Source organism: Protopterus annectens, chromosome 5.part0 (assembly GCF_019279795.1).
Source record: "Protopterus annectens isolate FY-2018-M chromosome 5.part0, PAN1.0, whole genome shotgun sequence".
NCBI lineage: Eukaryota > Metazoa > Chordata > Ceratodontiformes > Protopteridae > Protopterus > Protopterus annectens.
Genome location: NC_056735.1, coordinates 1,525,209,397 through 1,525,237,217, shown reverse-complemented (window position 1 = coordinate 1,525,237,217; position 27,821 = coordinate 1,525,209,397). Strand labels below are relative to the sequence as shown.

Here is a 27,821-nt window from a genome sequence, read left to right as displayed (position 1 = left end):
TTTCCTGAAGCTATAGATGTATAGCCTATAACCCAGAAAATTGGGAGAGAATCAGTCTTCTTTGTCAATAAAGATACAAACCTCTGTCTTGCACCTTAAAAGTGATCAGGTGCCTATAGCCGAGTTGATAAATAAATCAGTTCTACTCGTATCTTATAATGATGAGGATAACAGTTGATACTCAGAAATATCATTCATCTTTGTTTTCCAAACACATACTTTTCAAAAAGTAGTATCCTCAAGAACGTCTGTTATATATTTCCACACTCAGACCTTCAGATTAGCTCTCCCTCATGCATTTTACCATAACTTTACATTTATCTTTTCCATAGGCTATAATATCCTTGACCCTGTTCTAATAAAACAAACTCTTACCTCATCCATCCCTTGCAGAACTGAAAATTTGTAAAGCCTTTATCTTATGTCTCTACACTCTGAACATAATGCATTATTAAATGTTTTGTAATGAACACTCACAGATTCTGTTTTAAAACCAAACACATATATGCAGTTTTAAGTCATATTAGACATGTCATGTAGCCTGCTGTGTGCACATTTTAAAGACATAGATTAAATTGTTAAGGTCTTGTAAGGTTACTCTAAGAATTTCTTGATTCATTAAATTGCATATGTGCATGTGCGTGTACAAATGTATGCGTAAATATATGATTGTATGTTGTGTCTATACAGATAGGTAGATGGACAGAAGAATATACACACACTTGCATACAGCCATGTATGTGTACGCACACACGCACAAACACCACATTGTTTTTCCTCTGTCATTTGTCGTACTTTAATCTGTGATACTACTGTCTTTGAACATAGCTGAAAATGTCAGTCTTTTCTACTTCCAAAATCTAGTTAAAAGGCACGAATCTGAAAAAAAGATTTATTGAGATCTCACATTTTTCTCCATTACTTCTAATTATTAAAAACATGCATGTGGCAGCATCTTTAATTTATATACTCCTGAAAGCACAGTAGATAATCTCATGTGAGAGTCTACCACCGACAAAATTACTATTGTAACCATGCCATTCATCTTCAACTAACTTCAAATTAATAACTTAGTAGATAACTCACCTGGAGTGTAAATTTATAGAACAAACTACAATAAACTGCAAATTGTACCAGTTTTGAGTAGTCTTAGTTTTCATAAAAGATGTCCATATCTTGTACATGATACCGTCACTCATTTATAAATAATACATATCTTTAGTTTTATTGATATGTTGCAAAATGTTTTACGTTTGTTTATTACTGGATTATAAGCCTTAGCCCACTGCAAATGCTCAACATTCTGTTTTAGCCAGACTGGGTATGCCAATCAGTTTCTTACATATTTAAAAATATGTTGAAGCATAAATACTGCACGTGAATTATACAAACTGACAAAATGTTTCAAATTATGAAATCCAACTAAAAATGGTGCTTTTAAGAGCATTGTATACTTACTTTCTATCTCCCGTATTTTCCTTCCTATAGCAGATTTACGTAGAGGATATCTTCCTGAGCTGAATAAACTGGACAGTTCATCAAGAGGACTAGTCAGGGATCTAATATTTGCTTGATTCAATGCTGCGGGTGAAGGAAAATATGAGTGAGGCTTCACATGATCTGTTCTGGCACTCTTTGTTGGGGAATAAGGTGGTCGTAACAAAACAGCAGGAGGTGACCCACCACTGGAAGGATTCGGTCTCTGAGGTAGTTTAACAGACTCCCCATTTGTCTTTATTTTACAAGCATTAGCAATTAATAATGTAGACGGTTCTGGTGGAAATGTGAAATACGTAGAAGGTTTATATGGTGGAGCTTGACCTGGTGGGGGAGGAGGAGGAGGAGTTGGAGGGGGCGAGCCCTTGTTTGACACACTGAGAAGTGACATGCTTGGAGAAGATGGCCTTTCATTTTCCCCTTTCTGGTTTCTTGAATACTGTGGAGAAAGAGGACTTGATCCTTCTGACTGAATTGTGTAATTTAGGTTAGTTTCCAGCACTGGAAGTTTCTTAACTTCTAAAGGTGTTAATGGGGATTCATCAGATGCAGGAGAACAGGTAACAGGTGTTGGTGGAAATACAAGTAATGGAGGTCTGTGAGGGAGGAGATTAGGAAATGGTGGTGGAATGTCACAAGAGTTTTCTTTGCCGCTTCCTACTGGTGGACTACCGGGCTGAAATTCTGCTACTGCTGTGGAATTTTTGCTGTCGTACAAGGTGGGAGATGACCTTACCAATGCAGGGACTGTTGAATCACTACTGCGAGACCCTTCAGAATGAAAGTACTTCATCTCCTCATATACAGATTCACCTGGGTCAGGACTCTCTAGTTCAGTAGAGCTAGCCTGCATAGCATTTCCCATCATTTCAATATAAACAGGCTCATTTTCATCTTCTTCCTGTGACATATATAGACTCAACATGCTGTGATGAGGCCCATCTGCTGAAGCTGCTCGCTGTATAGTTCCAACCATGTGATCTCCCTTTATTATGGCTGCATTAAGTACTGTCGTATCACCTGGCTTTTGCGCAGATATTTCTTCATAAGAGCCACTAAGTTTTGTGTTTGGACTCCTTTTTGGTTTTGGAGGAGGAATCTTTTTCATGGTACTATAGTCATCACTGTGAGGTCTTGGTCGTGTTAAAACTGCATGCAAAAATGGAAAAATTAAAAAGTTGATTATGTATTTCTCATCTGTAGCTTTACAACAAAATCATTCATACATTGAGACACTTTTTACTTTTTTCAGTACTCCAAATACACACTTAAAAAATTAATGACACCATTTTCATTTTTAAAGTAATGAATTTGCACAATATCAGCAAGCTAGAAGTTATGGTTTGTGGCTGTGGAGTCAAGACATTATTCTATAAGCTTTTACTACATTACCTTTTCTCATCTTAGTAGGCAGTTCCATTGCCATAGAAGGATAAATCACTGACTATGATCTTCATGACCAGAGTTCAGGTAGCAGGTTCTCTACTGAAAGGCCAGAAAAGGGTTTACATCTCTCACTCCACACACACCAGTACGAAATGGCTGGTTACCTCTGGCCTGAGCTGTAATCCTGTGTCTCTTGTATTGGGGCACAGACAGGGGAGACAGGGAATTTAATAAGTGCCAAGCTACTGCAGAATCAAGGTAACATGCATGCTGGGAAGTCTTATTATGAATAAAAACTGCAAACAACCTGTAATTACATCATTTATTTCCAGAATAACATACCATGTCTTACTGTAGTTGCTGGATACTGGAGAAAATGTTACACTGAGATATAGTAATGAGATTGTGAGTTGAAGAGTACATAACTGGTTCCTGCAGCCTGCCTTCCAAATATAAAGATGAAATTGAATGCGAATAATGACCTATGTAATTTTGTGACTAAATTAATGATTACTCAGGACAAGTTCTGTAGTCTGTCCATACATCTCAGTTGTCCAGATTTTTTCAAACTGTTCCGATTTTTGCCTCGTGTTTTTGGTCTGTTCCACATAAAATTTGATGTTTTCTGGTAAATCATTGAGAACTAAAGTCATTAAATAATGTCAGATATTTCAGTTTCAGACTTCATATCCTTCTGAAAAATCCATGTTCGAAGTTTATAAAAACAATACTTAAAATCTGTGCCAGTTTTTGGGGGTTTGTCCAACATCCAACCTCCCACCCTCCACCCCCCATCCACATTATTTTTAGCATTGTCCAGATGTCTTGTGCTTGGAGGCTGAGCAGTATGATTTTTAACAGGTACCAAGGTATAGAAAAGTTATTTCCCTAATAACTCTGATTATAATTAGTAGAAATAGATGGTGTAATATATGCAAATCAGAAATGTATATAAGTGATTGGCTCTGTTAATCGTTATTAAATTCTTTAGACTGTTTTGTTGTTTTGTCACTGTATATTTATATACCAGACCCCCACTTAATAATGAGCATGGATAATTTAACTACTGTACCCCCTTTTGAATCATGGGCATGGGCAAAGCAGATGCAGTTTAGTATGCATGCCAGTTTTGTAATAGACAAGTTCAAATCTGGCAGTAAGCAATATGAATAACAGAGAAGGGGCCCATAAAGGGGAAAGTAGAAAAAACATCATTCCAGGTTTAGATGATCATTTAGACAGTTAATTAAATAAAAAACAGATTAGCAAAACTGAGATAATAAGCAATCAAAACCTAGCAATGCAATCTGGTAAGAATGCAAAATGGAAGTATGAATGTTACTTGTTAGTGGTAGTATACACAGAGATTGGTTGAAAGATCAAAATACTCCTTCTCTTCACTCCAAACAAGACAAAGAACTTGGGCAGGCAGCAAAAATCAGGTGGAAGCAAACTGTCAAACAATCCACATTATTACTAAGTGCTTCATCCCTTACCTGACTTAGACATGGGACTTCATCACAGAAAAATTGAATAACTAGGTAGGGCAGCTATTAAAAGTTTAAAAACACCCACATCACAGAACACATGTAGTGAATATTAAACAAGTCACAATACAACATTTTAAATAAGTAATAGAAGCCATTAGCATAAAACTGTTACTAGATAGGTGGTGTTAAAAACACAAGTAAGGTTTTTGCAGGTCTATATCACTTTATTGAAGATCCTATTCAGTGAATTGTTATTCGTTGAACCCAATTAATTGATATGCCATTTTAGCGAATAATTGTTTCAGTGACTTTTTCTCAGGGAAAGGAAGTAGTTGGCCATCATAGGGAATATGCCCCTTTCCCCACTGTAGTGCTATCTCAGAGTTGGTACATTTAGTTAGGGGGGTGTGAGAGGTGAAGCCCACTTTGTTGAGTTTTAAAATGTGTAGTGTTTGTTACAGCCGGTAACTGGACTACTAGTTTTATTCCCTGTGAAAAATTTTGCAGAAGTGATCATTCGCTAAAATTGCATTTTGGTTAAGTATGTTTGACGAATAGTTGTTTTCTGATTATTCGACAAACTGATATAGACACAATTTTCACTGCCTGCCCCAGTTCTTTGTATCGGTTGAAAGATGCCTGCCTCACTGTTCCTGGGTCTCTGGTATGGGCAAGACCTCCAACCACTGTCTGCATGGAATGGGTATGTCCCTCCATGTCTTGTGGGTTTTGTCCTGGTGCTTGGTGGTTAACTCTCAGACTCTAAAATGGTTTGTCATTTTGCTCAAATTATGATATTAAAGAATCTAAGTAGTGTCAGTTTATTTATCCAATTAACAAACAGACTCACTAAATTAATGGAGTATGAGAAATGAAGATTTTGTTAGTCTATGAGAAAATTAGTAATAGTGACATAGCAAGCAAGCTGTTTAGCAGCCTAACAAATCACTTTTAGCCATTTTGTTTATATTATAGAAAAATCACATCATTATTTACTAAAATGGTATGAAAATCTTTAAGCAAGGAGTTGAGCATCTTTAAGGAATCATTGCTGCAATGCTGGTTGATAGGAAATCCAACTAGAATAATGTCTTAAATTATACAGTTTAAGACAATATATCACACATAAATTGTGCGCAGCCATAAACAGACACTGAATGCTTGCACTTTTATCAAAAAAAACAAAAAAAACAAAGGAATTCTTTGAGGTAATCATTTGTAAACCAGTTGGTAGTACAAACACTATCCTGGCAGCATTTGATTGTGTATAGTCTAAAAAATATTTGCCAAGTTCATTCTAGCTTTATACTGTACTAGAGAATGAAGTTCTCAAACAGCAGAAAGTGACTATGACTTGATTTGATCAACTACTATTTGGTGGACTTCTAGCAAAATATATGCGTCTTTAGAAAGTGCTTTTTATTATGCAGAATTGAATAGTAAAGGGTTACTTTTGCTTCACTGTGACGTTCCAAGTTAGAAGTTCCTGAAGAACCCACTAATTTGGCATAATAGCTCAAGAAAAAAACTCTCAAAAAATTAAATGCAAGCATTTTTTGTAAAAGGACAATCTATCTCTATGTGAGGAATAAGGTCCTTTTCATGGAGCACAAACATGAAGAAGAGAGAAGCCTACCCAAAGAAATTAATCATTGCTTTTCCATAGTGGGAAACCACACTGTCAGTGATTTCCTATAAAAAACTCTATCGGGGGAGTACAGTTTCATGGAGATCAGATTGATGAGTCTGGTCCTCATACCTGTCAACCTCTTAGTGCAAAGAATCTGGACAAAGCCTGACAAAATTGGGGGGAAAGGGCCCAAAAACAGGGGCAAATTTTAAATATTGCTCTTATAAACTTAGAAAGTTGCTAGAGTGACAGGGATTGTTTTAGCATACATTTTCTGAAGGATTTGAAGTCTGAAACTCAAATGTATGCCATTATTTATTGACTTCAAACCTCAGATCATCCCAGTAACTTGCCAAAAAAACACAAATTCTATGAGGAACAGGCCAAAAATATAAGCCAAAAATCTGGACATTCTGCAAAAATCTGTACAGCTGAGAGGTATGCTGGTCCTCATGAAATTGTCACTCTAAGAGCAGTACAGCAGCTGTTACTTGTAACTGCAGGTAGATTACTTATTAAATATAGTAATGGCATGCAAATGTAAGTTGTTAATATCAAATTAAAGTTAATTTTATTTCCTTTAAGTAAACCTCAAAAGTGTATAGATGAAGAAAATATGGTTATGGTACATATTAATCTGTTTCCTGTTTGTTCCTGGTTCTGTAGTGTCTTGCAACATTTAGTTCACCCATGAAACACACTGCATTATTCCCTTTTTCTATTTATTTTAGCATCTACTACATCACCAAGACAGTTTTTTAGCCTGAGACTATGAGGAAGGGAAGAGTGGTTACATCCAAAGCTATCCACACACAAAAAAGAGAAAGAAAATAAAAGAAATACTCTATAACACTTATTCTAGCTGTAAAGGGACACTAAAGAATTCCCAGATAGACTTCTGAGTCAGTCTTTGAGTATGAGCAGCCTGTCACAGACTAAATGTAGAAAAACAGAGTGATAGTCCACCTGACACATCACGCTGAGACTGCAAATCAAGTAATTTCTTGGATATTCCTGGCCAAACTATCAAATGTGCTATAAAACACTTGCTTAGGACCTTGGAACTAATAAACATCACTGTGAGTCATTGAAAAATAATTGTTTATGCTCCTTCCAGAACAGCTCAAAAAAAGCATTACTTGCAGAACACTGCCACTTTAAGTAACTTTAAGTCAATGGGGAGAAGAGGATGAAAAAGCACTATACAACTGTTATGCCATGCAATAAGTAGAAAAAATATTGGATGGGAAGAGTTTGGCAACAAAAATCACACATACTGAGGTATAACACATTACAAGATAAATGTAATCACTTACTATGCAGAGGCATTAGTACTGCATAGAACAAACTGAACTTTTTTTGTTTATTGGTGGGTACATCCTTTAATATGTAGGCTTTGCATATATCTGTTTAAATCAGGATATAGTGATTCAGTGTATGCTGAGACTGTTCATTTGGTTGTACACTAAGCATTTTACAGTTCAGTGCTATAAATACATCCATTGAATGAACATCGTGAAAATACCCACAACTGTCATCTTAAACTTTGAATGTGAATTATTTCAATAGCAGCTTTTACTGCTGGTATCATTGAGTCATAGGTTCATAAGCATATACTAGGCTAATCACCACACGGCCTTTATAAACCTAGCTATGCAATCCATCACAATTGCGTACCTATGTTTTATGGGCATTTATTAGTATGAGGTATGTTAGTTAGGAAGTTTCCAGAGGTTATGTGTGGGGATGTATGTTAGTTTGGGCATTATTGTCTGCCTCTGTCTATGACACATGGTGGCCAGACGCCCGGTGAATTTATGAATTGTCATCCATTGGTCAAGGTTATGCTTACATAGGGTTGGGGATGGACTCTGCTTCACATGATGGGGAGCCTGTTCTAGAGCAAGGGAATCCTCTGAGACACATATCTGTCTCACCAACATGTCTTATTCATGTCACAGACAAAACTTAAATCCTTGGATCTAGTGGTTCTGGTGCTGTTCATTTTGCAGATGTGGAAAAGTTCCATCAGAGCTGGATGCAAAAATACCTTGTATGCCAGCTATTGATTGCCTCACAGTAGCCTGTAGAAGACAGAGTATAGTGTCAGGGCTTTAAGGCAATCCAAATAGGACAATGTGTTTATACCCTGAATTTTCCTGGTAAGGAACCATTTGTTGGCATTCCAACTGTTGCATATGTCTGGCTGAGTACATGCCAAAGGGGGCATTATACTCAATGGTGGGTCTGATAAGGGATAAATAAAATGACACTGTGACTTCCTTGGACCTGGATGCCATGCCTTACTTACAAGTTGAGCAACATAGAATGGTTTTCTTACTACCTTGGCCAAATGTTGGTCAAAGGCCAGATTACAATCCACATATGCTCCCAGTTCCCTGACTACTTGGTCAACACTTAGGGGTGTCTTATCAATGGAGTAATTGGTTTGGGTGGCAGTTTTCACAAAATGCACTATAATGCATTGATTGGCATTGATTTTTAGTCCATGACTTTGGCACCATTAATTTGTCTATGTTAAACGTTCTTGTAAGATGCTTGTGTCATTGGTGGAATCTATGATAGCTCATAATTTGCAGCCATCTGTGAACTTGGTCATCCAAAGGCCCATGACATTAGCCTTTACCTCCGAGACATACATGCCAAATAGAAGCAGCCCCAGCACTAAGCTCTGAGGTAGCCTGCTGGTGAGCAATCTATTAGTGCAGGTGTTATCACCAATCAGGACTTCCCGAGTCCTGTCTATGAGCCAACTGACAATCCAGTGAGTTATTCAGGGGTTTATACCCAGTTTTGTGAGTTTGTCAGCTATAACCTGAGTGGGGTACTGTATCAAATGGCTTTGGCATGTCCAGGTTGGTCCATTTACTACTCATCCTTTGCCTTGGTGACCTTCTCAAAGAAGTCTGCTAGGTTTAGTAGGCATGACCTTCCCTTGACAAAGCTAAACTGGGATGGATCCAATAATCACCACACCAAAAAAATAATGTTGGATGGATCCAATGTCTGAAAGTTAGCTATGTTTTTGTTGATCATTTCCATGATAACTCGTTCAATGCCTTTGCATATCAGACCAGTCAGATTAATAGATCAGTGGTTTCCAGGGTCAGTTGATGGGCCACCCTTGTGAAGAAGGATAACTGTTACAGTCCTCTATTCTCATGGTATAAAGCCTGTTTTGAGACTATAGTTGAAAAGAGACTGAAGTGACCCAAGTGATCATGTTTCAGATTATTTAGGAGGCATCCCAGGATATTGTTGAGGCCCAATGAGGCTGTATTTTTGGCCTTAGCAAACACACCCAGGACCTGATTCTTGTTAATACTTGGGGGGGGGTATGCTACTAGGTATTTTATGGGAGGGAAGCAGGAGGGAGCAGTGGTTGTTGATGCTTGAGATGAATTTGCCAACCAGCAAATTTGCTATGTCATTCTGCTCATTGATTTTGGCATCATTGACCACCAGTTTGGCACACTAATGTGTGCTGCCTTTGAGGTTTTGGACATAGCTGAGGAAGGTCTTGTGGTTGTCTTAGGCTGTGAGGTCATCTTGACCTTGTAATTGGCCTTCTTGGACTTAATTGGTCCTCTTAGTTTAATTAGAGAGCTCCTGTCATGATAGGAGTTGCTATTCCTGATTTTAGCCATGATTTTTTTTTCCTTTTTTTATATAACACTTAAGGTAAAATTCCATCAGTGTGGCTCGCTTTTAGGGTTTGTTTTGGACTTACTTCTAGTAGGCACATCTGCCTCTATACAGCCATTTACATGGTTGTACAGGGTCCTTATGAACAATTCTGTATAGGTTGCTTTGAATTTGGGTTACGGGACATTAAATTTTGACATTGCTTTGAATTTGGGTTAAGGGACATTGAATTTTGACAAACTATCACTTAATAGGTTGTAGTTCACTTTGGAATAGTTCCTAACGGTTGCAGGGTTTGCTGGGGTTATTGAGTTGATTTTTATTTCAAAGTAGACAGCTTTGTGGTCTGACCTCACTAATGTTGACAAAACACTGGGGGAGGTGGGTGCAGACCTCTCTGTTATTGAAGAGCATAAGGTCCAGTATGTTTGAACCTCTGCTGGGTGCGTGCACTATCTGGTCATGGGTATTTCTGTTAATTTTGCCCATAAGTCATTGCGCCTGTGAGTATGAAGCAGAGTATGTTTCCCAGTCTATAGATGGTTAGTTAAAGTCCCCCATGAATAGGGTATTTGGTTTAATAATGAGTGTCTCCAGTAGGTCTAGGTATGCGCTATGGGATCATAAGGACATAGATGGTGACCTATAGTTCACTAGGGTATGATATGGGACTTTGTCTATGGTATTTTGCACATGGTTAAACTCCAGGGCATCATCCTGTTTAACCAACATAGAGTTATGCTTGTTGCTAATATAGATTGACACTCCTCTACCTTTTGTCCATGTCTGTGCAGCTCTAAATGTGTGGAAGCTACTGAAGTCTTGGTCTGCTGGGGTACTTTCTGTGGAGTTTAATAAAAATAAATATGATTCACCAGCGGTTAATTTTTTTTTTTCTCAAACCTTTTCTTTAGTCTTTTCAGTGCCAAAGTATCTAACTTTCTTTGTGCTTTCTAATTTTCACTTAGCCATGCACTGTTTCTTACATCTTTACCATTTGGTTAGGTCCTATTCACCTTGCAGAATGTTCATGTCTGAGAACATGGAGTCATCATCAGTCAAAGTGATTATAGTGAAAATGTTCACATACATACAAAAGCAGGCTTATTCTCTTCAATAAGTTCTATCTGAGTATTGTTGGCAAAGAGAAAAACATTGTCTGCAAATCCTAGTGTTGCGTCCCGCATAGCTCTGTATCTGTTCACACTTGGAATATCTGTTTTATCTTCAAATGAGATTTTTCTCTTCAGGTAAATTAATTTATCAAAATAGTCTTTTGGCCTTTGGGCTCCATGTTTTGCTTCCTCATTTTCTCCATGTGGTGACCAGAATGCCAGATGTTTAACACCATCATCCAGGGTATTGTAGTCTGAAAGCATTAACTCTTTGCTTCTGGATTCTGTTCCCCTGAGGATGCACACCTACATTTCCTTTGATGCTGCCTCTAGCCTATCATTCTCCTAGCTGATCAACACTGAAGCCTTTTTATTGTAATGCTGCCATCAGTTCCATATACTGGCTGCTCCATTCATGGTGTGATCAACACTGAGATCCCTTTATTGCACTGTTGCCATTACTTCCACCCACTGGCTGATACTTTAGCAGTAACACATGACTGGGTGTGGGTATAACCAGATTAACCCATGGTTGATGTTATTTGATCACAAAGCAAAGCCTGAGTGATTACATAAAGCCAGCTATTGGTTAATCCTGTGAAACCCACATCCAGGAGTTGATTATTGCTATTATACAATGAGCTTGTTTAAGAAAGAACTTGTTTGCCTTTCTTAAATGTCTTTGTATTATAGCACTTTAGTGTTCTTCCACGTTATTCATTTTTTTCCTCTGATGTGCTACATTCCATATAATGCTTAGATCCACGTTTATACCATACATCAGGGCAGTTGTGACGTACTACATTCCATATGATGTGTACATCCTCATGCTTGTACAGTACATCAAGGCAGGGCTAGGGTGGTGCAGGAGAACACAGCATTCCAGAAGCAGTTTTCTTCTCCTTCTCTGTTTTGCTTTGTGTTTTCCCCCCAGAAGCTTCAGCAAAGTTTAAACATTTAGAAGGACAAAAAAATATATGAGGAAAATGTGGGATGCTCTGCTACTTTCTGGACAGTTTAGAAGAAAGACCATTACAATAGATCATCCTATCATAGGTTCATAGGTTCATTGGTAGGTACTAGGCTATTGGCCCTAGGGCCTATATAAGCCTAGCCAAAAAGTATCCTGGCTTTCGCCACCCAAGAAAATTATTTTCCTGTGCCCCCATTGAGCAGAGCCACAGAAGTGATCCTCAGGGTGAATTTCCTATTTCCCATCCAATCATCAAGAATTTTCTTGAAGAGTGCTAATGAGGAGCTTTATTTGATATTGATAGGCAGTTTGTTCCAGATTATGGGAAGTCTCTGGGACAAGAATCTATCCCTCCAGCATGTTCTATTTAGGTCCCTAGAGCGTGTAGCTCAGAGGGATTGGGATTTCTTTAAGTGGAGCATGTCCAACAGCTCTGGATTTGACATAGCTTTATATGTTAGGCAGGGATCGCCTCTGAGTAGGCGATATGCGATGGAGTAAAGCTGCAGTTTTTTGAGACAGTCTGCTTGAGGCCGGTAATCCTCTTTGTGAGGTATTTCTGCGGCCTTTCCAGTTGTTGTAGATGTCTTGTGAGGTAAATACCAAAAAGGGCATTGTACTCTATAATGGGTCTAATGAGTGATGAGTAGAGGGGAACAATGACCTCTTTTTTCCTGGATGAGAAACCTTTTGTGATGAGGTGTGCCACGTAGAAGGATTTCCTGACTACTGTGGTGATGTGATTATCAAAGGAGAGACTACTGTCCACCTGTGTTCCAAGGTCTGTTATCACACTTTTGGTGTTAAGTAGACTACCTCCTATGTGGTAGTTCATGGGTACAGAGTTTTTACCAAAAGGGATGACAATGCACTTTTTGGCATTGAGCTTGAGGCCATGGCTTTGACACCAGGCATCTGTGTAAGTGAACCCCTTTTGTAGGATGTCCACATCATTAGGAGTTTTACTAGTTTGCAGTCATCTGCAGACTTTGTTAGCCAAAGACCTTCTGTGTTAACCTGCACTTCAGAGAAGTAGATACTAAATAGGAGAGGACCCAGAACTGAACCCTGTGGTACTCCACTTGTCACTGGTCTGAAGTTGGATTTGGAGTTTGCTACTTTCACAGTGTGGTTTCTGATACTGAGCCAGTTGGCAACCCATCTTGTGACATAGGGATTTATACCTAGTTTAGTAAGTTTATCTATAATTCCAGAGTGGGGTATGGTGTTGAACGCCTTGGTGAGATCTAGTTAGGCTGTGTGAACCACCTTACCCTCATCTACGGCTTTGGTGGCTGAATCAAAGAAGTCTATCAGGTTTTGGAGACATGATCTGCCTTTTACAAACCCAAACTGGGTGGGGTCCAGAGTTTGGAGATTAACAATGTCATTGTTTATAAGTTCCATGATGATGCGTTCCATAGCCTTGCAAACCAGGCTCGTCAGGCTAATGGGGCAGTAGTTCCTGGGGTCCATGGTGGCTCCACCTTTGTGGAGTGGGATAACTGTCGCTGTGTACCACTCAGTGGGCACAAAGCCTGAGGTGAGGCTATGATTGAACATGGTACTTATGTGGGGTGCCAGTTCATTCTGTAGTTCATGTAGAACGCAGCCTGAGATGTTGTCAGGTCCCATGGATGCTGTGTTCTTGGCTTTGGAGAGTGTGTTTTTTTCCTGTGCAGCCATGATTACAGGAACTTTGCATTCTTCTGTTAAGAGATGGGCCCTTTAGGGGATGAGAGGGGGGTAAAGTTAGCACTGAACCTATCTGCCAGGATGTTGGCAATATCAGTTGGTTCTGTATATTTAGTGCCATTGTGCTGTAACTCAGAGCAGCTCTGAGTGTTGCCATTGAGATTCTTGACATAGCTACAGAATGCTTTGGGGCTATCTTTAGAATCAGTGGCAATTTTGTTTTTGTAACTAGCTTTGGAGGATTTTATGAGGGATCTCAGCTTCTTACTGAGGCTGACCAGGGAGTTCCTCCAATCATGGGATTTTACTCTTTTTTTTGCAACAGTTTCTTTCTTCTGTTGTAAAGTTTGTTTATGGCAGGGTACCACAAGATTGGCTTCCTTTTTTTGGAGGATAGTATCTTGGTTCTGTTAGGGATTTCACGATCCATGCACTCGTGTAAGTGCTTATAAAGTGCATTTGTGTAGGATTCAGCAGCTGTACCTCTATTATCCATCAGCATGGGAGTCGTGAAGTTTGCCACTTCTGTCTTAAGATGCGTGAAGTTGGCTTTGGAGAATTCTTTTACGGTAGTTTCCCTAATGGGGGTGGGGGGGGGGGTGGGATGTGGATGTCTAGGGTGATTAGCTTGTGGTCGGATCTGACCAACGTGGAAGTGACCTCTGGTGTAGAACACCGGTTGTCCTTGCTGGTAATGACCAGGTTTAGGATATTGCTGCCCCTGGTGGGGGTGTGGATAAGTTGATCCACGGCATTGGAATTTATGAATTCCAGAAAACGTTGAGCACAAGAGTTGGTACATGAGTAGTTTTCCCAGTTAATGGTGGGGTTGTTGAAATTGCCCTTTATTAGGGTGTTAGGTTGTACCCTAATATTTTCCAGTGTATCAAGAAATGAGGAGTGGGAATCCTGAGGCATGGTGGGGGATCTATAGCAAGCTACAATTTGGACTGCAGTCTTGCCCAGAGTTAGTTGCACTTGGATAATCTCAAATGCATTATGCTGAGCAAGTAGCCTGGAGGTGTGGATATCCTTAATGAATATGGACATGCCTATGCCTTTAGTGTTTCAGTCCAGGTTAGGTGGCCGAAAGGTGCAGCATGAATTATAGCCTGGTAATGCAGGGGTGCTCCCTGGAACCTTGAACCAGTTCTCTGTCACTGCACAGATGTTGATGCTCTCCATTTTAAGGAGTGCCTTCAGTGAATGCATTTTGAGGTTTAGACTTCTAGCATTGAGTAGCATTACCCTCAGATATTGCTTGCTTGTACCTGTTACCGTGGTGAATTTGTCATTTGAACCTAGCCTAAAAAAGGCAATATAGGGGTGGCAAGAGCCTTACCCAGTATCCAGAATCCCAACGGCAACAGGTGCAGGCCATCTCTGGCAAAGCATCGAGGTTTGTCGATCATGTCATCCCAGGTAGACAGATACTGGATCCCCTTAGAATGACACCCGAAGCTTAGCCAATTGTTGAAGTCAATCATTTTGTCCTTGTACTGTGGTATCATTCTAGGTGATGGCAGGATGCTACTTAGGGCTAGGGTCATATCTGACTGGGCTACAAGATTGGACAGCTCCTCCATGTCTCTTTTCATGTAGTCCATGGAGGTACGTCTCAGGTCATTCACTCCAACATGGACAATGACAGAGTCATATTTGTACTTGTTGTGGAGTGACCTGAGTGCGTGCATTATGTGGCAGATCATGGCACCTCACAGGCAGCTGACAGTAACTTTCTCCTTGTTTAGTATATTTAGTAAATATACAGAGTTTGGCAGAGTATCCTAATTTTTTTTAACTTATTGCTTTGTCCCTCATAAAATACTGAAAAAATTTTTTGAAAGCATATTCTGATAGAAAGTTGGCTGCTCAATAATTGTTTAGCGGAGGGACTTAATTCTGTTGGGATATGCTCAGTTTACAACAGGCATGCTGTTTGGGCTACCCAATCTGCATGCCCATTTTTTGAATAGTAATGAGCTGTTATTGTGCAGTTCACACAAAGGTTATTGTTGTTGCCCAAGTGCAGTACTTTGCATTTTTTGCGATGAACACCAACTGTCACGTTTCTGCCCACTTGAACAGTTTATTCAAATCCATGCTTGAGAAGAACATGCTTAAATGGGCTGGTCCCAGAAATCTCTCCATGTGGTCCTCCACAAGTCAAACTTTATTCCTGACATCTACAGTCTTACAACAACCATCTGGTCCTACCTATCAACAGTGCAGCAGTTGCAGTTCTTCAACCCTGGTCCTATCCCCGGCACTTTTAATTTTTCTATAAGCACCTGTGTGGGAATGAATCAGTACCTTGATGTAGTTCAGTTCGATCTCATCAACCAACATTCCCAAGTCAAGATCAGCTTTCATCCAATCATAACAATGGATCAGGTTTGATTGACAGCTCCTCCTATTAATAATCATATTATTACTATAAAGGGCAAGGAATTATCAGCATAACTTTCCCTGCCATTTATGTTAAGACCTAAGTATTTCATTGGTGACACACCACCGTAACTTATTTTACTCCCTATTTACTGTCAGCATCCAGTGTCATTACTGACCCTTTTTCCCAGCTCAGCATAAACTACCACATATTTTTTGTCTTTGTAATCTTCCCCTTCTCTTCATCTTAAGCCATATATTAACATGGTAGCAACTAGCTAATGATACCTTTTTCCAGATACCTTTGATCACATCTGCCTTGGGTTAGGCCTAGAATTTAAACCATAATGAATAACCAACTCCCATTTATGTTGGAACACAAACTGTCACACTTGGAGTATCGAAAACAGACAATAATACCAGGATACAAACTTACAATACAAAGTACTGCACATTATAAAGAAACATTGGTTTTCCAGGGGTCCACCTAACTCCTGATCATTAAATATATAACCTCAGAATTCACATGAACTAGGAGTAAATTGGGGAGAATGTTGTGCAGCCTGAATGGAATGGATTTATAGGGGCCTAGTTCTAGCCCAAATCTGTCATATTAAAGTATTATCTGTTGTAATATCAAAGTTTTCTTGTAGAAGGTGTTTCCCATATCACTGTGCACATTGTTGTGAGTGTGTGAGTTGAGTTTTAATGGAGATAAAGGGCAAGGCTGGCCAAATATTGAACAAGCTTGCTGGCTTGGCATGCAATTTGTTGGCCATGTAGGTGGAACTGCAGGCCTGTAGGGATAAGATTGCTAAGGTACAAGTATGAAGTGGTGCATCTTAAAGTAGCATTCAAACTATTACTGAATGAGTGGATAATTTAGAGGTGTACTTCATCTGAGTTATTTTTAAGATCATGGCGATGCAGGTGGGAAAAATGACCCTGTTATGGTTCCTTTCTTAGAGTAATGGATAATGGGTCTGCTGAAGAATCTTCTTCTTTATTCAAGACCCAGATAGACTGAACTCATGAGAGTAGCTGTCAGATTGGCAAGTTATGTCATACTGTGGCTAAGAGTTCAACGATTAGCTGATTAAACAAGTTTCACTATGGTAGAGCACGCTGTTTGTGCTTGCGTGCTACCAAATGCAGATTACTAAAGATCTGGTAGCCTTTATGCACTAGATAAGGGTGCAATTGTTTCAGTAGTGGCAAATATGATGACAGAATGGGCCTTAATGAAGTGGAGATACCAAACCCAACTGGTGGTGTCATGGAAGAGGTGTAGTTCTTTTAGTAAGAACTTAAGGGTCACAGTCCACTTTTACCACACAGTGGTTACAGTAGTGAAACAGTGCAACAGGCAGCATATGGAATTTCAGAGGACTAATAACAGACAGGTTGCATTGAGGGGCATTCCCGTTGGCCACAACCAGTGCAAGTGATAATGCAGCTGGCTGGGCACAAAGCATGAAGGGACAGATGACCTACAAAAGGAGCAATCACTAAGTGAGAAGTGTGAGTGAGGTTACACAGATGATACCAATGAGTTTACCCCAGAGATCTGCAATGGAGCTCAGTGCACAAAAGTTATAGAGAGGGTGGCAGTGGCAATCTCTAGTCAACAAAACTGCCTTCCCTTTCCCTGCATTGGCTTTAACGCCCTTCACTATCTGCCCCATGCCAGTACATTCTACATCAATGTTCTCCACCTCCCATTCCCAGCAGTCTCAGCACTTCTCACTTTCAGGGCTGGTTAAATCTACGCTATTTTGCTGCAGCTTATCTATCCCTAATGCTATCTGTGCCCTCTCTTCCTAAAAGACTTCTTCACTGCTTGCAGCTTATGCCCCTCTTATCTGGCAAAGTGTCCCTTTCCACCCACCCTTCTCCATGAAGAGCTGGCTTCTACATGACCAGTGTTTGCTTTGTCTCTTCATTATCACAGGTCACTATTCATTGCTGCTGACCTTTGACTATGTGTTTCATCTCATATCCTTCCTTTTGTAGCTACATTTCTTCTTCTTCCTTCATTTTACTATATTCTGCTCTAGATAGCAGTGCTCCTCTAATAATCTCTGTCTCTTCCCAATAATCCACTCTCTTTCCCCCCATCATTTCCCACTTCATCCAGCCTCCTAATTTCCTGTTGCCTTTTCCTACCCATTTCCCACTCTAAACCTCTTAGTCAGGCTAGCCAGCCCACTACCATTTTAAGTTCCCATATTTTCCATTTATGCTCCCATTTTTACCTGCAGACCATGCATTGTCTGCCATTCAATAGCTTCCATACCCAAATAGCTGCTTCACATCCTGGACACCTCTTAAATCTCGCCCTGTCTTTTGCCCAAAAGTATGATCCTTCATGCCCAATTTTTAGATCTCTGAATTCCATCCCTTTCATTATCTTTTTTCCCTTTGTGCGAAACGGAATGACGAAAATCATCATTCCGATTTGCACGGAAGTTTGAAAATCAGCAAATCGAAAACCAGATTCACTGATTTTCGAACTTCATTTCAAATACAAAGCGTAATTCAGGGGGGGGGCTGCAGCCCCCACATCCCCCTACTTTATTATTCTAACTCCAAGGTCGCACTACAGTGGGGAAAGGGTCCACTTCCCGATCCCCACTATAGTGCACCTTGCACCAAAAATGTTGAATCTGCAATGAGCGAATGTTACTGTGCATTCGCTCATTGCACATTCAATGCATTCTGTTTTCAGCTTTCCGAAAACTTGAAAAAGTCCTTTCGGACTGTTGTATTTCATCCATGTGCATTACGCACATGTAAAGGTAAACCATAAATATATATATATATATATATATATGTATATATATATATACATATATATATATATATATATATATATATATATATATATATATATATATACATTTTTTTTTCCTACCCAGGCCTTTCTGCCTGAAACTTTAGCACTGAATTGAAATCCTGCACAAGTAATAAACTGAAGGGAGATGATGAATAGAACACACTTATCACTTCAGTTACTTTAAAATTCCTTACTCAGTAACAAGAGCAACTGTACCAGCCGTATCTTTTGAATTAAGAAATTTCATAGTTTTTCTTTTGGAAACATACAATCACTTCACACCTAACTCTAATCACATTTCTGAGACATACTTAAAAGAGTATGATTGTTTTCTTGAGTTTTTCACAGCAGACTAAAAAATTTGAATAGTATGCCTTATCTATACAAATATTATATACTGATTATAAATCAGAAAATAAATCTATAAACTCTATCACTCTTATTCACAGTACAGTGAGTTGTTCTGAATTACACTATAAAGATACATGTCAGCAGCTGCAAATCAACAAACTAAACACACAGACACACAAATACACACACACACACACACACACACACACACACACACACACACACACACACACACACACACACACACACACACACACACACACACACACACAAGCACACACCTACACACACACACAAGCACACACACACACACACACACACACACACACACACACACACACACACACACACACACACACACACACAAAATATGCACCAGTTCCTTTACTGGGATAACAAACACAAAAGGCAATATGTCTTATAACTATTCTCAAGTGATGCATGTCAACTGTATGTCAACAATCTAATTATACATATGTTTTGTTTGTTTGTTGACAGGGGTAAGCGAAATTCTACAAGACTTTTCTACTATGACCTGGACAACTGGTACTGAACAATATATAACAGAAGGAAAACAAGAAATGCCTTGCAAACAGAGAAGACTGAGGCAGATGCAGTATATACTATAACAGATCAGAAACTGTCCATGAGCATGAAAGCAGGCTTCCCATCTGTGCCACTGGCAGCATGAGTTTGGTTTAGGGTATGTCAGGATGGCTAAGATAAAGTATCCAATGGTAGGTGACCCGCTCCCCCAACCCACAATGATGATTTAAGAAAAAACACTGCTTGTGTGATCCCTGGTGGAGAGCATCAGCTTTGTATTCAGCCTACTTAATGAGGTGGGACTGGCATTATGTCACAACATCATCGCAAATGCCACTCCTCCAAACTACGGTTTCTGACTAAATCACACACAGGTACTCCTAGTACAACATGCAGTATCTGCCCTTAGGGTCCCTGCTCCATGGACACTGTTAATGTCAACTCCTTGAGTATTCTAGAGACCACTAATTTGAAAAAAAGAGTTATGGCAAGGGTAGCCTGGAAAGGTAGAAAGGAGCAACTAGGGGGCACAGGTTGTGTGGATGCTGTAACCAGGCAAACAGACAAAGGGATAAGTATATATCTAGCGAGAGAGAGAGAGAAAGATAGAGAAAGAAAGATCTGTGTGTGTGTGTGTCTGTGTGTGTGTGTGTGTGTGTGTGTGTGTGTGTGTGTGTGTGTGCGTATATATATATATATATATATATATATATATATATATATATATATATATATATATGTATATATATTTATATGTAGATAGCTAGACATCCATCCATCTAAATATCTATCCCTCTCTCTCAGTATTTTATACACACACATATATATATATATATATATATATATATATATATATATATATTTATACACACACACACACACACACTCACCAAATTAGATGAAAATGAGATGGCTTTAAACAAAGAACAAAGATTTACATTAGGTTAAGATAAAGAGTATGCAGTCTGCAATCTGCAGGGATACTTATCTACCTTCACAGGACTGTAACTGCAATTACTGAAATAAGAGAAAAGCAAGTAGAAGTTCGTCAGTTATAAGCTAAGACCAGGGCCATAACCCCCCCCCCCTCGCCCAGCTTAAGGTACAATGATCTTGGACATGCTGTATGTATGTAATAGGGATAAGGGGTTTCAGACCCATACACTAGAGGAAAATGGGGCAAAACCACCTTGCATAAATGTTTTAATAGTGCAATAGCAATTTTCAAAATGCATTTTTTCTGAGTCTCACACTTTTGATAGGCAGCCAGTCTACAATTGTATTCAGATTTGAAATCTAATCTGATGGCATCAAAGCAGGCTCTCCAGCTGTAGAACTGGTATGCTGATTTTGGCTAGAGTGAGTGAGGATGGCTAGAGTAAAGTGACCATTGACAGGTGGCCATCTCTCCCAATCCACAGGAATGGTTCAATGGAAACTATCACCTGCTTGACCCCTGATGAAGAACATGAGCTTTGTACCAAAAGGTGCTGGCAGCTGTAAAAAACAGTTTACCAAATCTAAACCGTAAACCTAAGAAATTTGTAATATGTAATTAACATGAAATGTCAGCAAAATCCATTTAATAAGAAAACAATCAAATGTATCTCAGCTGAAGCTAAGCTACTGCTCTGTTCTGTTGTCTTCTGCTTAGTGAACATACAAAATGTCACATTTCTAGTACTATAGAACCATGGAGTGATATCTTTTGTATAACGACAAATGTATTAATTTTTGCAACAAATAACATTAAAAGTGCTAGCTCCTTGAGAATAGAAAACATACTTAGTATTTTCCTGTACAGAATTAAGGTAAGCCTACGTAAACCCTTATCTGTCAGGTTACACAATATTTTAGTATGCAAACATGTGTCTGATGTATAACAATCAGTTGCTGTGGTACCATTACTCAAAGGATGGTCACATCAGACCCAAAAACTATAGATCATTCATTTTATCAGTATTTTGTGTAAAACCATTGTGAGAGACAAAATGGAACTTGTCTAGAATGACAAAGATAAACTTCATCTGCAGGAAAGTACTTTTTTTTTATATAGTTAACAGTATATATTTTAAGTGATTTTTATTCAGTTTTACTGTTCTTTTTACTGTTTGGTTAAAAAAGAGTTCTGTTGTTTTGGTACTTACGTATTATCGCAACCAGATTTTTAGGGTTACGAAATTCACATACTACAGGTCAAACAAGGCCATTTAAGACTCAGACATGATAATCAAAGTGTTTTCTAGTGTCGCATTACATTGCTTAAGTAACAGGAGCACACTAAGGTGTACACATACACAGCGACTTTCTATCGGCAGTTACACAATGTAATCATATGCGATAGCGATGTAGCACTGCTGCCATTAGCTGTCATCGCAAGCAACTTTCAAAGCTCGAAGCATGCTTCCCGTTATTCTCCTTTCACCTTTACGGTGTTCCTAAAGTAAGCCTGACCACAACTCAGATGGCAGGAACCTAACTGAACATGCCAACATTAATAAAGAACAGGGAAGAATGCAGGCAGTGGCAAAGTAACAGCCACACACACTTTCCTTGGGGTGCTGTATTTCCAGGAGATGAAGTCTGAAAAAGAACACACAATGTTATTTACTGACAGCAGTACTTGATGACACAGCACTGTTACTTTCCGTGAAGTCCTTCATCCCTTCTGCTCTGCATTTCTTTACTAATCAATTACACTTGTTACATTTGACCCACACAATTTAGGAACACTTTCCTACACTTGCTCTTAGACCCTTTTTGCACCCTGCAGAAATCGGCGTGTACGATATCAGCCATGACAATTACAGCGTGCATCTGTAATGCACGCAAATCAAGAAGAGGCTTTTTTATTCTGCTGGTCTTCCTGAAAGTAATCCGCACATTTTACTGAGTAATAAGGACTTTCAATAACACTTTTCAGTGTTGCATGGCCTCCTTGAAGAATGCTATTTTTGCAACCGCGAAAATCTGGTTGTGATAATACGTAAGTACCGTTGTTTTTATACATTCACCTGAATGGTTATTGCATCGTTAACATATTTTATTGCATCTGGTTTAGTGTTTTCCTCTGCTTTTTCTTAATTTTGTTGCTGTTTTATTAGTTTTCCAGCTAGTTTTTTAGTTGTATGTTAACTTCTAAGAATCATTTGGGGTGGTAATGTGGTAAAGAATTAAACTGCTACTGTATTCTGGAAGTAGGCATATTTGGCTGAATTCCTAGCTCATATTCTATTGATTCTTTTATTTTCTAAGCTGCTATAACCAGTGCTGAGTGCCATTCACTGCAGTGCTACAGAACACTGTACTAAATAGACACAGTTTTCTTTCAGTGTGAAATTCTCCACAAATGAGCCTGGTCATTGTCACATCAATTGAGATACTGTATCTTTTTTCATGCGCTGTCTAATAATTACATTCATGTTGAATACTATCTAACATTACTGGAACTATTGTAATTAATCGTATCTTTATTCACTACAAATGTGAGCAGTTTTACATTATATCTTAAACCTCATCCACCTAATATTACTTACCACCTTTACACTACAAATACAAACCATATATTAAACAATCCCTAAGCCACATTCCTGTAAAATCAGACATATATTATTTTCAATGAACTACTTAAAATTTTTTCTTAAAAATCAAACAACTTTATATTCTTGGAGTAAAGTGGAAGGTCAGCTAGATTCCTCACCCTCAGTTTCTAGTCGCATAACACTTGGTTTACTCTGGCAGTGTAATGCCTGAAGTTCACATACAATAAATTATTGCTTTGCTTGCCTCTATCTATATGTGAAAGATGCAACATGCAAGTGCTTAACCAAACTAGAGGTCTAGGCCCACAATTAAACATAACATATGAGAACAACACACACCACCACTGCATTCCATACAAATAAACAGTAATATATCATACACTGATGCAGTTAAAAGGACCAAGACTAATCCTCCAAGAGCAACTGAACCTAAAGCTCAACATAAATATACACTATAGCACCTACCTATTAGCACTAGATTAGTAAAGGGTCACCAGATAATTTGCTACACTTAAACTAATGTACATACATACCGTTTTAACAAAAGTGTAATAGTGACTAGTGACTTAATTGCCAGACCCACTGGACAAAGAGATGGTGACAATGACTTGCCTTTCAGGAGCCAAGATGTCCAACATATCATGGGCCCTAAAGATCCTTAAGTCAAATAAAAATGATTTTGACATGGCAGTGGTCCTTGTGGGTGTGAACAACCCTGTGCATAACACCCTGATAGATATGTAGACAGACATGACAAAGCTCTCCATGCATGTCACAAATGCAGGTAAGACTGTGGTTTTGTGTGGAATCTTTCTTCTCTTTGCATGATACCAAAGTACAGGGAAAAGATGATCGGCCTCGTCAACTGGCTGCATAGTTGGCGTCATTTAAAGGGCTTTAGTATGTGTCAGCAAGGGATGAGATGCTAGACAGTTACTTTTAATTTGCAAGGGTTGTTTGCCTAATGGCTAAAGCCTTTGCTTCCCCGCATAGTGGCTTCTTTAGGCAGACTCCAGCTAATGGATCCTTCGACCAAACTAAAGAAACATATCAAGCACCAGACCGCATCAAGGTGGCTCTGATGAATGCTATGAGTCTAAATAGCAAACTGCATGATTTTTAGGTCCTGCTGCCATTTAAAGGCATACACATCTGCATGTTATTACAAAAACTTTATTTAAAGTAAAGAAAGCACTGGCTCCATACCAAGATTTTTTCACCTACTATATTTTTCAGCCCGATGGTAATTCTGGTGGAGAATCCAAATCTGTTAAAGATCGCATTACTTCTAGGCAGATCCCTTGAGACCCCAAAACTGATCTAATTGAGATCCAAATCAAACTACTAAGGACTAATTATCAGATCACAGCATGCTATAGAGCCCACTGTTTGCTCCCAGAAAGCTATGTTAGGTTCCCATATACAGTGGATGAACTTCAAATGAACAAGTTCCATTATCATAGGATACTTTAACTACCCAATGATAAACTGGGATATCTAAACCTTTACTATGGGTTATGTCCAAAAAATTCCTCAATTTCACAAATAAAAACCTTCAAGGACCAAATTGTTAAGATGCCCACTAGAGGACAAAAATTTTTGACCTAGTCTTTAAAACATGACATCCGTATCAACTATCACCCTGGTACTTCCTTCCCCGTTAAATTCGTTCATAATGTTAAATCTATTTCCTCAACATCTTCAATCAATCAGATGCAAATATCACAAAGTTCAGAAACATCAAATGCATCAAACTTCAATATTTCTAAGATGATGTCACTTAATTCACATTTAACTGTATTTCCTAAGTACTGACATATCAATTAATCATGTAAGCAAACTGTGTTCTCACCAGGATAAATGCATTTACCTGGGAGTCTCTACCAGATTCAAACATAATGAAAAGTTTAAAAATAAACCAGCTTAGTGGTCCACATGCACAAATAAAAAGTAACAGGAAAGAAAAAAGCTTCTTAAACTACACATTACAAAAAAAAAATCATATCTAGTTTAATCTTAAAATGTTATTGCTGGAACAAAAAAAAATCAGGAAAACAAAGGCATCACAGAAAATGGAGTAGCATTAGAAGTGACAGACAATTACAAATAATTTGTTAAAAAACTAAGGAATAACACCTAACATTGCTCAGAATATATCCAAAATGGCATTACCTACTCAGATCCAATAAAAATACCTAGCATACTAGCAAACAAATTCAGTGCAAATTTCACTCCTGAAACAAGTATAGAAAGTCTGAATAAGATGTTTGGCACCCTACTGCATCCTACTGTAACCAGCAAGCTGAATGAGCTCTAGAGTGACTATTCATAGTTACACTAATAAATTGGTTGAGGGATAGGACCCATGTAATGAGTGCAGCTGATGCATCTTCAGCAGACATGAAGGTGACCAGTGATATTCCTCAGGGCTCTGTGCTTGAGCTTCTGCTATTTGTCATGTACTTACAAATGGGGATCTCTGGCTACCAATGTTTGTGGGTGGCTTCAAACTTGGTGCATCCTCAAGTCCCACTCATATATCAGTAGCTCCAGCTGGAACTCGCACATGTCAATGTCTGGTGCTCCAAAACAAGTTAAAACTAAATGCTAAAAAGTACACTGTCATTGCATTTGGTAAACAATCCCTTCATCCATCTTACAGTATAGACATCACCCCACTAAAAAATGAAGGTGTAGTCAGAAACCTTGCAACATAAATAGATAATTCCCTCAGAATTCAACACCTGGACACTGGGATGGCATAAATGGTCACTGAAACCAATTGCCTTGTATATTCTATGATTTTATGATGCATCATTTAGGAATGGAATCATATACATCTGTTTAGGGAAGATCCACCTTTTACAATTGTGTAGCATTCTTTAAAGAGGTAAGAACAGTAATTCACAGGAACATAGGATCGTAGGAATTACAAATGAAAATTAAGTAATGAGACTAATTATGTCTTTCCTACAAAGACCCTGAATGTGTAACACCTTTTCCCAAAAGTTGAAGCAGTTCAGGCCCTGGATAAATTTATGGGTGCCAATACAATCATCGAGGCTGTTTTTGAAAGTTATTAGGACATTACTGTCTTTAACATGTGACGGAGTTTATTTCAGGGAAGAAGTAAATGTTGGGTAGTAAATATGCTCTTCCACTGTGTATTGTTTATTTATTGGTGGAATTTTAAATCTTTCAATCTAGTGTTTGCAGACGTGAGAGGTGTTGGTCTTATGGAGATGCAACAGATTCTGGAGGGCTAGAGAGATGGTTTCTTAATTAAAAAGAAATCAAGATAGTGATCCATGTAAGGGCCTATAAGAGACAGAGTATAAACACAGGGCTTTAAATCTGTCTTGGTATCATAGAGTTTTTAGGTCAGTAAGCTTTTTAGTCATGAATGACTTGGGCCTTATTAGTTGCAATATGTGTCTGGACAGGTAAGTACTACAGACTCACTGTACACAATAGTTTGTCTAATTAATGTTGTGAATAGACAAGTAGTAAGACCCTTCTTCCTGGATGAGATGTTTTTATTTATCAGTTCTTACCAATTAGAAGGGTTTCTGAGTATCAATGTTACATGGTAGTTGAAGGAAAGAGAGAGAGAGAGAGAGATATAAAGAATGAGACACACAAGAGCTGCTGACCAAGGTGCCAAGACCTCTGATTGCTAGAGTGGAGTGCTAGCTATGTTAGATTTTGGAGAGCAGGCTTTTTTTTTTGCCAAAAGCAACAATGAAACACCTTTTTGCATTCAGGCTTTGCCCTTTTTCATAACACAGTTTATTAGTGAGGTTTAGTACTTGTTGCAAGACTGCTGCACCAAGGGGTGATCTGACAAATACACTTAGCTGGCAGTAATCAACAAATTTCATTAGCCAGAAGTCAGGTTTAGCTGTTTGAAGATCAGAGAAGCATAACCTGTGGGGTATAGCTTTGTTAGCCTGAATGTATCCATAAAGACTTAGAAAGTAAAAAGTCATGGATATTCAAACGTCGTGTAGCTGAAACACTTGATGCCCTTAAAGCATCATTTGTATATATCCCATGGGCCTCAATTAAAGGAGGTTTAAGGTATCACATGGTTAAGTTTAGCTTGGCTGTGTTTTTCGTGTTGTTTTTGCTGAATGGTCTTTCTGTTTCACCTTTTTACCTTTTGGTTTAGAAGTATATCCGACAGAGAAGGGGTGTCAGTACTGATCCTTGCGGACACTTATTACTTTTCTGCTTTTTTAAGTAACATCTACTACTTTAACTATGTGGGTTCTACTTTTATCTAGTTGTCAACCCAGCTTAGCATGTAGGAGTATACATTTAGATTGTTTATTTTGTTATGAATAGGAAACAGTTTTAAAGGCCTATACCTGGTGCAAACAGGCTGTGTGGAGTAAGTTACCATTTATCTACAGCCACTGTGATTTTCTTGAAAATTTCACTGGGTTTAGCAAAGATGATTGTCCCTAAACAAAACCAAACTGCTGTGGATTAAGATGCAAACAATTTTTGACATTACAGTTTATGAAGTCAGATATAATGTACCCCATAGCCTTACAGATTAAGTTGGTCAGACAGACTGATCTATAGTTTCCCTGGTCATTAGTGGGTCCTACCTTTATGGAATGGTATTACAGTTGCTGTCTTCTATGCTTCAGGGACATACTTAGTGGATAAAGGAGTTGAAGTAGTTTAGGAGAGGTTCA

At 38.7% G+C, this 27,821-nt stretch overlaps 1 protein-coding gene across 1 annotated transcript in view; it reads right to left on the bottom strand.

Moving 5' to 3' along the window:
• MYO16 (myosin XVI) overlaps positions 1 to 27,821 on the bottom strand; it is a 2,679,924-nt gene that overhangs the window by 388,139 nt on the left and 2,263,964 nt on the right. Inside the window, exon 32 of the mRNA XM_044071347.1 lies at positions 1,459 to 2,646. Coding sequence (XP_043927282.1) covers positions 1,459 to 2,646 — 1,188 coding nt within the window. The remainder of the gene's footprint in view (positions 1 to 1,458; positions 2,647 to 27,821) is intronic.